Raw genomic sequence first — 13,377 nt, 5'->3', positions numbered from 1 at the left:
ATCAATTATCTTATACTGTCTATATAACAGTTAACTGTGTAGAAAGAGTTCTCTTGCAAACTGGTTTAATCTTTACTAATCAATAATCTAGCACACAAAAATAAAATTAGGTTTTTTAGATAAATCTTGCCTCCTATACATTTTATGCATTATTTTGCCCTTAAGTAACTATTTTGATTCATGCATAGTTGCCATGCTTCCTCTACTTTAGGGAACAGACCCCAGGAAACAGTTGAGCTATGTACACACTTTAAATAATTATTGCATGGGAAGAACAGTTGTGCTTGTCTTGAATACATATGTACAGTGGTGTCCCAATGTCATTCATCAATCTGCCAAATTTGATTTGATGAAAAAGCAATCGGGAATGACCGCTGCTCACTATTATGGAGAAGAGTGTAGCAGGATACCCGTTCTCCAGCCTCTTCATAGATCAGAACAGTGTAGTGTGTACAGCACTTGTTCATTCATCTGACACTGGTCTGATCACAAAAGAAAGTTTCTAGAGCCTATTCTCTGACGTCCATCGAACGTCTGTACAGGGCTTCAGATGTGTAGACAAGATATGACAATCAGGGGAAACCCTATTCAGCACTGTAAGTAGTAAACCTGCACATCCAAATGAATGTTTATGTTCATGGCATTTGGAGAAAAGACAGGTTTACTTTGGTATGAAAAATCGGTCATGAAGGTTTTCCAATCTGTTTGATTGATTATTCCTTATTGATCGGACAACCCATAAGGGTTGATAAATAAATGTTTATTGTTACCCATAATTGTAAGATTTCATCTGATCTTGCCAAAATTATTTAAATTAGATAACAATCATAATATGATCACAGAAATGTAAACATTATGTGAATTTACCCAAATAAATCCTTGTGTCCCCATAGTCTGTACATTTTATTAACATGGGAGAGTATTTCTTGCTTTAGTAAATTATGTGTTGTCCTAGGGCAAGAATACACAGAAACTTTGGAATGCATCCAGATGTTCACTTGCAATAAATCAGAGTAAGATATCTCTGCTGATCTATAGCCTGGTGACTAAACTTAGCAGCATGTTATAAAATGTCCAGTAAGACAAAAATATGCTTCCTACCTATGCATTTAAATGTAGACCAAAGAAGAGAAGAACACCTGCGGAGATTTACTCGTATAACATAGGGCCGGCACTTGCGTAAGATGTTCACCACGAATCTGTCTTTAATACGGTGCCTCACAGAGGAAAAATCAATCTAGATAAAAGTAAAAGATAACAAACCTATATCACAAAGAACTTCATGTAAATACACACACATAAAAAAAGTAAACAAAACGAAAGCATTTTCCATAAACAATTATTCTGCTTATTATTTATCCTTGAAACATTATAATATATGCTCTGATGCATCCATATTTGGTACTACAGACAGTTCTGTTAATGCTGCAGCTTCTGCCAAGCTGTTTCTCAGCTTATCTTGCCAAATTAACAATAGTGGGTTCACCCACATGTCACTCACACAAAGCCCTTACCAGCCCTTACCACTTAACTCTACAAAAACCACTAAAATGAACCATTAAGCCTAAACTTAACCCCCTCGTCCCTAGCCATTAGGATCATAACCTAATCCTTACCCTGCAATAAATAATATGTTGTTTTTGTGCAGAATAAAGGACAAAACCTAGTCATCTATGAGAAGTAAGGTGAAAATGGCAATGCCCAAAATTTACATTTTTGACATGTAGCAGTCGTTTGTGAGTGCACATTTTTGGGGTCAGGTTAATGTCAAGCATACATGTATGTAAGCAAGACTTATAATGTTCAGAATGCCTTACCATCCATTCAACTGGCTTCCACAATTCAATGAAAAGTGGTGAATCACTTGCAACATACCAATAAAGTGTAAGTGAATATTACTAACTTCTAACCAAACTATACCACGACTTGGATAAACCAAAACTTTCAAGGCCATGTATAGCATACACATCTTGGAAATTGTGAAGCAGTAATCACACTGCAATGTACTTACACTGTTCCAAAGAGAACTATTTTGTGCTATTATTTTCCAAGATCGACACACTTGAGCACTTCTTGCAAGATCTATCAAATCCATGAAAGAAAATATCTATAAAAATATAAAACAATACAGCAAATTATGAAAACATATGGAATAAATGCAAAAGATCAAAGATGGGAAAAATTAAACTGGGACTGTGTCTCTAACCACATAATAAATGTGTACTATATTACAACAACATGTTCTGCTGTGAATTCGGCAGGGTTCCAACGTTAATGTAATGCACACAAACTTGGGACTGATTACTTGTTAATGCTTCCTATTGTATACTTTAATATTATGTTTTCTATTGGAGCTTGCTAATTTTCTTTTGTTTTAATGCATGTAAATTGTGTTAAGCTATAGCTGTGAAACAGGAAAATTAAATACAAGAAATTAGCTTTTTGGGGGTATATAAAAATAACAGAATGCAGGACATGGGTCATGTAAACAGAGAATCCACGCAGAATTTACTGTTAACACAAATCAAAATACATTTTCTTTTAGTTTTACTAGTGATCATGTGAACAGTGATCAAATAAACAGTTTTATTATATAAAGGTTATCTATTCTGTTAATTTTTTTTTTTTTTTGTACACTACATACACCCACACCAATTAGTCCCAACAGCTATCTATATATATATTATCAATATATTGTCAATATATTGTCAATATTTATATATATATATATATATATATATATATATATATATATATTGACAATCTTCAAAGCCAGGACCTCCAAAGCCAAGCCCTATACGATATATATATTATCTTCTATAAAAATGCTACCAAATTACCTCTAATTCAAATAGCTCTGGAGCTTCGAAAGTTCAAAAAGAGACATTTACTTTAAAGACATACACTATAAATTCTTCTCATGATTAACTTCTGATCTCCTGAAAATTATATGTATTAGGTCATATGTATTGTGGGTTGGATCACTTGCAAATTGAATCTGATTTACGAAGTGATCAGAACAATAAAAAAGAAATGGTCTACTGCCAAACAAAGCATTCCTTGTAATATGACTCACCCATGCAAAACCTAACATAAGTTCCTTATCAAAATGATAAAGAAATGTACAAAACATGTTGAAAGACCCTCGGAAATTTTAAAGAATTTTAGAGATTAATAATATTTAGGCATCCAGATGTGAACTGGTGTATAGAGTTCTTGTGTGTACACAGACACTAACATCAATACAAATATAAATAGACATTTACCTTGAGAATAGCTCTCTGTGGCAACTGCGACACAGCATCTTCACCTTCTCTCACTATAGACGAATCAAAGTTTCCCAAGTCATCCATATCACCTCTTTCCAATCGCTAGTTAAAAAAGTGTGAGATATAACATTGAGTTGACATTATCACTTTGGTAAAGTAACTGTAAACCAAATCATGAAAATCTCATATGAGTTTTAACATGTTATTGTCATCAAGTGTTTTTCCGTCTTTTTATAGCGGACCTAAACTCAATATTTTTTTTTTACATAAAAGAGTAGACAACCCTTATATGTAAAGTAAAAATATATTTATTTATTTTTTTAAGTGCAACACCCTTTTTAAAAAAATAAAAAAGGGTCCAGCACTTAATGGGAGCACAGAGCCTCCCAGGATACCTACGTCACGCATCCTGGGGGACTCTTGGTTGCTCCTTCTGTGTATGCCCGATCTCTTTTTTACTAAGGGTAAAGAGTTGCCTTTCTAGCAGGCTATGTCGCCCAATCTTGCACCTACGCAGTGAAAGATCAGGTGACGTAGTAAGAAGACCGGAAAAGAACACCGAACATGGAGGCGCCTGGCGCTTCCTCAGCTTAGGAAGAAGAATTACAAGCAACACAAGACCAGATTGCAGAACGGTCCAGCGCCATCAAGGGATCTGCGGGAAAAAAGGTAAGTGTGATTTTTTTTTTATTTTCAGTTCAGCGCTAAGTCTGCAGTTTTCATTAATTTAAACCCTGTGATCCTTCCATATGATCTTCCAAGATCCTTGATTAGGCATTTCCTATTGTAAGGTAACAAAGCTCTGTCCTTTCCTCCCAGTTGGGCTCATTGCCACCCCGTCAAACAGGCTTCTGATGGAGTCTAGAAGTAGCCACTTCAACAACCATTTTTCAGCCATGATCCACTGTTGTCACCATTACTGAAAATTGTCATGCAGTCATAGCTACCTCCAAGACATGCTGAGCCCATGGTGAGAGGGGAAAAGATAAGATAGATAAGTGGCAGATTTGTGTCATATGTTTTACTTGTCATATATATGTAATCTCACAAATAATAAAGAAACTTTTCTTGACCTGTTGTAGCTGGAGCAGATACCATACAGTTGGTGTTACTTGCTAGACCCAGCCATTATGGTACATAAATATAAAACCAACAAGACTAGACTGTTGCTACCAACATTTTCTGTAGCTTCACACAAATACCAATAGCGATAATGTGTTATATCACATTATCCAAAACAAAAAAACCTACTAGATTTATTTATGAGTCTCTGCACTAAATGATTAAAGCCTTGAAAAAAGTTTGTTGTTCCAAAAATAAAACTTTAGTTATGCACTTGAGATTTTCTTAACAACAATTAAAGTTTTATTATGTCTACATGAAAAACTAGTAAAACATTCATCAGCAGAGGATTGCAGAATGATAAGTGCTCGGGGTTGGCAGCTTAGCATTTAATGTAGCTTTAATGAGCCCTGGAACAGTTACAACAGGGGACAATATTATAGAACACTTAACTGCTATTTTTTCTTGTCTTGTTGGCCTAGCACCTTCTGTAGTAACACAATTGTTTAGTTCATATCAAATCAAAATTGTGTTGGTTTTTGGAATGCTAGACACTAGACTAGAAACAATCATCATGTACTCACTTACCAGAAACAAAAAAAAACAGTTAGTAGACACATCGGGCCATTAAAGAGATAGAATATAATGGGTAAACATGAATGATCCAGAAGCCAGGAATGGATTTCTTAAAAATAATTTTTTTTAGTAGGCAAATGTTTTCAATCCTGGACCAGATTCCTTTCAGGTTTACTAGATCACGAAGGTTCTCCCATAAACTTTGATCAGTGAACCTGTATGATCCAGCAAACCTGGAACGGATCTGGTCCAGGATAACGACAGAGGTGGTAAGAATGCACCCTAACTTTTTTCCTTTTTTCTTCCTCCTCAATGAAAGCCATCTGAAATTAGAACAGTACATGGAGACCTACTAATAAAGTCCTTCAAGATTCTCACATTAATCAGAAATTTGATAATAGAAATTTGCTAACCATAAAAGAAGACAGCCTGGCATTTACAAAGAAGGTCTACAGGTAACTCATTTATCTTTGTTTGACCAACAAACAGGTGTTGTGGCCCTTTTTGGAACAGAAACAGGGACCTCAATAATTGTTGAACATTTTACAACAGGGGTGATATTTCTATCATTAAAACCATGGCACTAATGATTGGCCCATGGGGAAGCCATATACTTGTCATCATCCCCCAAATGTAGAAGATGGCATTTGACAACCCTACCCAACCAACATACTTTGCAAATGCTGTATGTAATAACTTGTATAACAAAGAAAGATCTCTGATCAAACCAATTGGCTTGGATTGTCATGAAAATATGAAACAGTGGCTTAAAATACATTTTGTGCTATGAACGATTCAAACATTCCATGTGGATAATAACATAGGGACTGTTGTAATTTAAAATGATTGTAAGCATCCTGGACGGTATGGACTGTTATGTACTATAATGCTTTCCAGTAAGATTATACATCATTTATGTTTGTAAAGAATTTTTGGGCCTATAGATAGATAGATAGTTATAGTTTTTGTGTTTATTTACTTTTCTTTTTAGGTTATGTTCTATGTTTTATTGTATTGTATTTTATTTGGATTTTGATATGTTATGGAAACTAGCTGTGAAGTAACACTGGAATTGTATTTTTGTTTTTTTATAGATTGTGTTGTATTATTTTTTGTTGTACTAGTTGGAAAAATAAAATAAAAATGATATTAAAAAAAAATACATTTTGTGAGATCCTCATGGCTTAACCTGTTCCCCTCATTCTACAGCAATGCCTCACCAGAGTAACCATTTAAACTAGCAGAAAAATCTTCTCCTTTGTGCCCTACCCCTCTCCTATGACCCCAAATATTATGAGACGTCTTCCCTAGTAGAATCACCTCCTAAAGCTTTTTTAACAGTTTTTTTTTTCTATAAGTTGCTTTTCCTATGAGCAGATCCCAAATATTATGGATTCCCTGCCTAATTCTTGGAGCTTTCTGCAACATCATGTTATAACTTCTACTAACACAGAATCTTCAGGGTTACAAAATTTCCTTTGCTTTGTTACTGAGTGGTAATGGTCCTCCACATTTAATGCTTCAGTCCTGCAGGTCTGTTTATGCTGTGAGAAACATCCTGGAACAATGCTTCATATTTTCTAGAAATATAAACTAGTTAGATCTTTTATTGTCTGTTTAAAGAAGTTTTCATGGGTCAGGACTTGGTTGGGACCCAACCAAACATTTTCTCTGCCTTAATAACCTTTTGATAAAGTCACTGAAATCCTCTGTGATATCTCATTTGCTCACCTAAATATCTCTTCTCTAAAAAAACAAGCTACTTACTTACTTTGCATTTCCTTGTGGTTAAGGAAACTACATGAGATTATGAAAATTAGGAAATACAAGAGATTATGAAAATGCAGGACCTTACTGCTTCTCTAGAAAATACACAAAAAAAATAAGAATCATGGTTTCCTTGGATTCACTTTATAAGCTTTGCCCTATAATAAGACCATGGATCTGCCTCCATTAAAACTTGCCTCTTGTTGTAGATTCCTCTTGTGTGTGTCTTCTTCCTAAAATGAGAACAGATATCTGCATGCACAGGCCCCTTCTCCATTCTTTGAGCTCCTTCACTATCTTCCTAGCTTCTTTCCTTTGCCCTTTTCTCACACTTCACCAATGCCCCTATTGCCTGTCTATCCTGCATACCCTTGTGTAGCTCCGCATGAGATTTCTCCGTCCCTATAGGAGAAAGCCTTTACCGAAAGGTTCAGCTTCACATTTTATGCTGTATGTTGCATTTTGGTAAGAGTATAACAGAATTTTATGAAAAAGTTAATATTTTGTATATCAGACGTTCATGTAGCATGATGAATTCATTATACAATGTCTGTAACATTTCTGATAATACTATACCTTTATGTCTGGTTCTACTTCTCGAGTTTTTTTATCTATTTTAATGTAAAAATGTCATAATACTTTGGGTTCTTTAAAACATTGCTAACACACAACAATACTTTTTTTCCAAAAGCAACAAAATATACATTGTGCCCTATTTACGGGCGAAGAATTTTCACTTAGCTTAGTAAATAGGAACAAACTGTGTTAATTTTCTAAAATCCAATCACATGCAAGCAAAAATCTATTTTTGTAACTTCCCTGCAAGTAGTAGAACATGCTCAACTACTAGTACATGAGCCATGCTAATTTTGTTACTATATAAATATAATTAATTGTTTGGCTCGCAGTAACACTTTTACTGGATCCTGGAACCACTTATGCCTTAAACGTAAAAATAAATTAAACATCTTTAACAACAGAAATTGGACTTGCATGATGATCCTGTGCATTTTAATGGTTAAGGAAGCACTTCAAATGCAAAATGAATAATTAGAATATGTAGTAATAACAGTGCCAGGACATTTTTACAACTAGTGAATTTTAAGGATATGTTATATTAGTCCAAGATGTTGAGTTGGAAAAATTGGAATTTACACTACAGCAGAGCTCAAATTAAAAAAACAGCATTTCAAAGATCATTGATTTGTGTTTTGTCCAACAATCCCACACTGTTTTCCTCATATTCCCAGAAGTATACAAAGTTCTAACACAAAAATTATGCAATGGCACCTGTTTGAAATTACCAAAACAGATCTTTGAAATGCTCACTTAAAAAACTGAATCCATTAATCCCCAGTGGTACGCCATGGTACTTGAACCTGTGCAATGTGTGCTTGCTGCCAATGTGTCACATCATCTCATAATAGAAAAGAAAATGTGATAGGACATTACACATTTTAGTGTTCATCTAAAAACAGCAGATACAGCTGTTTTTCTGTCTGCTAAATCATTTTTTTGTTCTCTTTTTATTTACAGAACCTATAAATATTTGTATAAAGCTTGATCTCTTAATCCAGAAATAATGTTTTAATGCATAATTTATAAAATGCTGTGCTTAAAAACAAACTAAAACATCACTTTGCCTGAGTTTTGAGAAGTGTTGTCTAAAAGGCCTCTCTAATATTTAATCATCTACTTATAAAATCCACCCAATATGCAGAGTTAAGGATCCAAACTAATTTCTGTAGAAGGGATGGTCTAGCCACAACATCAAACACACTGCGATCAATTACATCTTTCATCATATGTAATGTTCCAAGTTTTAGCTTTTTACTGATATGTTATGAAAATGCCAGAACACCCCATTAGTTAATAGTAACATAGACAAACCACACAGGCAGTTGGTGATGTGTACACATAATCTATGTTGCTCAAACTTTTCCAACATGAATACTACTACTGCTTATTGATGGGGTTAGGGAACTGGCTTAACATACATCAAGACTCCTCAGCAGAACCTAACTCCAGTCAATTGCCATTTTTATTGACAACAGTTTTTTGTGGTCAGACAAAAATAAATAACATGAAAAATATTTTTAATATTGCAGGATCCAAAGTCCAGTATACTGGATAAAGTGTACTGACCACTTTATCATTATACATTCATTTGATCCCCATCACTCAGCCGTATTAGAACTCACTATTGCCCTGGACACAGTGAGCCTGATTTATTAAAGCTCTCCAAGGCTGGAGAGGATACACTTTCATCAGTGAAGCAGGGTGATCCAGCAAACCTGGAATGGATCTGGTCCAGGATTCAAAACATTTGCTAGCAAATCCATTCCAGGTTTGCTGGATTATCCAGCTTCACTGATGAAAGTGTATCCTCTCCAGCCTTGAAGAGCTTTAATAAATCAGGCCTAGTCTTTAACGCTTTTTAGGCTCAGTTTAGGGAAAAAATATTTGGAGAGTGAAAAGATATTGGAACACCAAAAGAACAGATTCTGCAGGGCATGGCAAAGTTTTATAAAATATTCTTCCAAGAAAAAAAAGTGCAAAATGCTGCCTTGTAACTTCAATAGGCATTGTTCATTTTCAGTCTTCTATTACTCTGACATTAGTTGTGCTACATTTAATGATACTGCACAGCAATAAAAAGGCCAGGGTGTCCTTACCAAAGAAAGCTTTGTTGATGGAAAAGTTTTAGCCATGTTTACATTTTCAAGTAACAGTAAAAACATGTGCTGTATTTTTAGATCTCAGATAAGAATTATAAGTCCACTATTTCAGGTCTAAATTAATTTCAGACACTGTGAACATTACAAGGGCTTGGCATACACATACCTCAAAGTACTCCCTCTTCTTTTTAGAGTCCTGAGTCTCAGCATTCCAGGCTTTTAAGATCTTTTTCAGGAAGGATTCATCAAACACTTTCTGGATTCTGGTGGCTGCCTCTAGGGGAAAATGTTTGTAATTATCTTTTTAAAGTTGCATTCATTTCTATAATTCTTCATTTTTACACTTAGTGATCCAATGTTTTAAAAATTACATTACTTTAAAGCTGAAATTCAGACTAATGTATAATGTATCCATGCAGTGACTATCCTCCCACAAAGCTATATGGGTTAAATGTTTTGTCTAGGGGATGATGAATAAAATGAGGTTTCATCAGATTGATCATACAGTTCAGAGAAAGTCTGTGGGAGTGAGGACCAGGGTAAACAATTCACCTTATTTATCATCCACTAGACAAAATGAACATTCCCCCCCGTGCAGTGCTGGGTACATTTTAAAGCACTCCTCAAGTTAGCTTTCAAATCCTTGCTTCTATATTAAACAATTGTAAAATATATTTTTTGACAAGCCATGTGCAATGATTATGTCCCATGTATACCCTTCATGTAAATAATACAAATTCCATGCCATGCACAATTTGGTCATTACCCAAAGATTTTACCACATTTTTTAATTTCTTCTATTTTGTCAAAAGAAAAGTGATGTTTGTATGTAAGTTTTCCAAAAGGCCCTAGCTTGATTACTCTGATTATCACAGAAAGTCAAGCTTCATGATGTCAGTATTAAACAGTTGGTAATAACACCAGGCCTTCAATGTACAATAAATTGTTGAGGTTTTTTAAATATTAATAATAATAATAATAATAATATTAGTAGTGCATCAAGTTTATGTAGAATGCAATCAGCCAAATTTTTGTTTAGTAGGAAATTTATAAAATCTGGTTTCCAATGATTTCTGAAATTGGTCATAATGAATTGCACTACCATAATAAATGGTCCTTTTAACCAATATGTGTACACATTTTGTAGGGTGTTTCTGCTTTTTTTGCATAGTTTATTAGAAAGTGTGGAATATGTTCTTGTTTTAATGTGCATGTGCAGACAGACATAATCCTTCATTTATATTCATCTATTTACCTGCATCTAATCCAGACACCTGTGTATAAAAAGTCCTGACCATTTGCTAATCCCTATATAAGTCAAAGCAATACAGCTTGGTCATGACTTTGTTATAGGAGGAACATAAATTTACCAATGAGCAATCAATGCTTTCTTTTCTATTTAGCAATTGATATGCATTAGATGCAAAACACTATTGAATGGAGTAACTTGGAATAGATTTACTTCTGTAACTTGGCTGCATTTAATTAGTAACAGAACCTGTGCAATATGTATCAGTTGTCAGTAATTTAAGAATGAGATGGCAATGCTTAATATTTTGCATTATGTTTGGGTCCAAAAGCCAATTTCTAGGAATAAGCACTGTATAAAATATTGGACTTTACTTCGACCTAACCTTCCATTCTCCAGTGTCTTGGCAGTGGATACAACAACAGAGGTAGTCAATGGGGAACAGCAGAACAATATCCTATATGAATTCTGTTCTGTTTCTTTTTAAAATAGAAGGAGATGTGTTAAAATAAATTGATGTGAATGCAGACTACACTAGATATAAGAATAAATTGCTATGTTTGGAACATATAGTCAAGTGCTGCCATCTGTTGATTTGGTATCTATTCACAAAATATCTTTCTATGTTTGGTATAGTGATTTCACTAAAATAATATCAACCATCTCAGGGGTATTTAGCATTCTATACGTTTGCCACTCAGATTTCTTGATCTTCTCAGAAAGCATCTGTATATTTGTTTTTATAATAATTTTGTGTTTAGCACACCATTGATCAGATTGTTGTTAAGATAATTTTGCATACTCATATGTTGTTAACCTCAGGTCCTGGCATGGTCTACCAAAAGCTTACTATATAAGGACAGGATATACCTCAGAAAGTTCCAAAAACTGTTTATTCACATTTTCTAAGGATGTAATTGTCCACCAGAAAGTTATTTTGTGCAATGATCATATGTGTGCGGGTGGCTAAAAATTTCAGCTACAGACGATGTTCATTTTGTATGTCACTTCATATTTCATTGGCCATTCCTTAACACATACATTTTCCAGTTATTGAAGAAACTCTCAAGTATGTCACATGACCTGTTATAATTGCATTTTACAATCAGCCAGTCTGTGGAGCTATTAGCCACATGGCCTGAAACATAAATAGGAAAATTACTCCATTAATCTTTATGTGAATGTGAGTAAAACTATAGTAACCCTTGTACTGTAAAACCCATAGTGTAAGATATCATGCATTTAAACTTTTATAAATAAAATATCTGTATCTGTAACTGTATCAATAGGAAATGGCTTCAGCTTGGCATCAATTTAAGATACTTTCAAGATCATTCAAAATTAAAATACAAGGCATTCGATCCCCTTCTGACCTGCATTTAAGCGGCTATGGGTGGGTTTTGAATCACCATAGGATGGAAATTCAAAACTTATTTCAAGCAAACAACAATCTCAAATGACACTATCCTTTACAAAATAGTGACCAAATGAGAGTTTAACCTGGAAAAAAAGTAAAAAAAAGTGATAAGAAAAAAGCAATACAATACCATTTCTGTTTCGAAAAATTCAATTCTTAAGAATAAATCTTAACAGGCTGCTAACCTCTTTATACAGTAAATTATGGAAACTATAATGAAAGGTTAAAGAGTAAATACAAAACTGTGGTTTATGGCAATCAAGTCAGTAAAACAATATTTTTGGTAGATCTCAGTTGGTATATCCACTGGTATATTACAAAACTCACTATAAGAAAAAGATAGTTTAAAAAGATGTTTAAAATCCCCTAAATGGAGAAAGACAACTCAGTCTATTAGAAAGAAGCGAATAAACAATTACTGTTCTTTACAAATCATATAATAAACACACAGACATAAATTCAACAAACATTTTCACCAACAGTAACTGTTTGCAGCACAGTAAGAACATTTAAAACAAACTCTCCCTATGACCTGTTTATATCTATGCTGCTAAAATAACATACCAACATAATCATTTCAGAAAAAAGGCAACTGTTTCTAAAATATTTAAATCAACAACAGTTAAACAAATGTGGTTGAATTACCAAATATTAGGATTAAGGTGTGTGGGCCCTTAAACTCTGATAATGTTTAGTGGACAGACACAGCATGGCTACCACTATGTGCCATTGATATTATGGTGACATTTGAGGCCCTTCAAGGAGTAGGAGCGAATATATTTTGTTAAAGTAGAGACATTTATCCCACATTCTCTCCTGATGCTCCTAAGACTGGCTCTTTACTGATGCCCCTGTTGTTGTCAGTAAAATTTCTCTTAGCTGAAAAGAAACGTTAGGTCCATTCCAGCTTTACAAATTGGGAAAAAATGTTCACTGATAGTGTTGGAGATCCAATTAGCCAAATAACACATAAGGGGTTTCCCTGACCTAAAATGTATATAAGACAACTATGGCCTTTTAGAACGTACCTGTTTGTTGCTGACTGCGAAATTTCACCCATTTCTCCCATCTGTGTATTATAGTCTTCAGCACGGTATTAGAATGGTAAGTTTCGGCACGTTGAAGTTTGGCCTGTGTGTTCAGCTTTCTGGTTTTCCTTGCTGCACAATACTCCATCCAAGCACTGCATACATTAGAAGGAATTAATGTTTTATTAGCTTTCACTAAAGCCTCCAATACATGAAATAATACCCATGTAATACAATCTGAAAAGACAACACGGCAATGCAAATAGAAACAATGAGACTATGCCCCTGATTCATCAAGCAAAATCGGATTATCGGTCGCGCATTCGTATTA

General features: G+C 34.4%; 1 protein-coding gene across 1 annotated transcript in view; it reads right to left on the bottom strand.

The window, feature by feature from the left end:
* FBXL13 (F-box and leucine rich repeat protein 13) overlaps positions 1-13,377 on the bottom strand; it is a gene marked incomplete at its 5' end in the record, with an annotated part of 72,650 nt that overhangs the window by 53,764 nt on the left and 5,509 nt on the right. Inside the window, 5 exon segments of the mRNA XM_072401717.1 lie at positions 1,102-1,237; positions 2,012-2,107; positions 3,267-3,371; positions 9,519-9,628; positions 13,047-13,201. Coding sequence (XP_072257818.1) covers positions 1,102-1,237; positions 2,012-2,107; positions 3,267-3,371; positions 9,519-9,628; positions 13,047-13,201 — 602 coding nt within the window.

Source organism: Pyxicephalus adspersus, chromosome 2 (assembly GCF_032062135.1).
Source record: "Pyxicephalus adspersus chromosome 2, UCB_Pads_2.0, whole genome shotgun sequence".
NCBI classification, from domain to species: domain Eukaryota; kingdom Metazoa; phylum Chordata; class Amphibia; order Anura; family Pyxicephalidae; genus Pyxicephalus; species Pyxicephalus adspersus.
The sequence above is the reverse complement of the archived record's forward strand: the minus strand, read 5'-3'. Positions and strand labels throughout refer to the sequence as shown.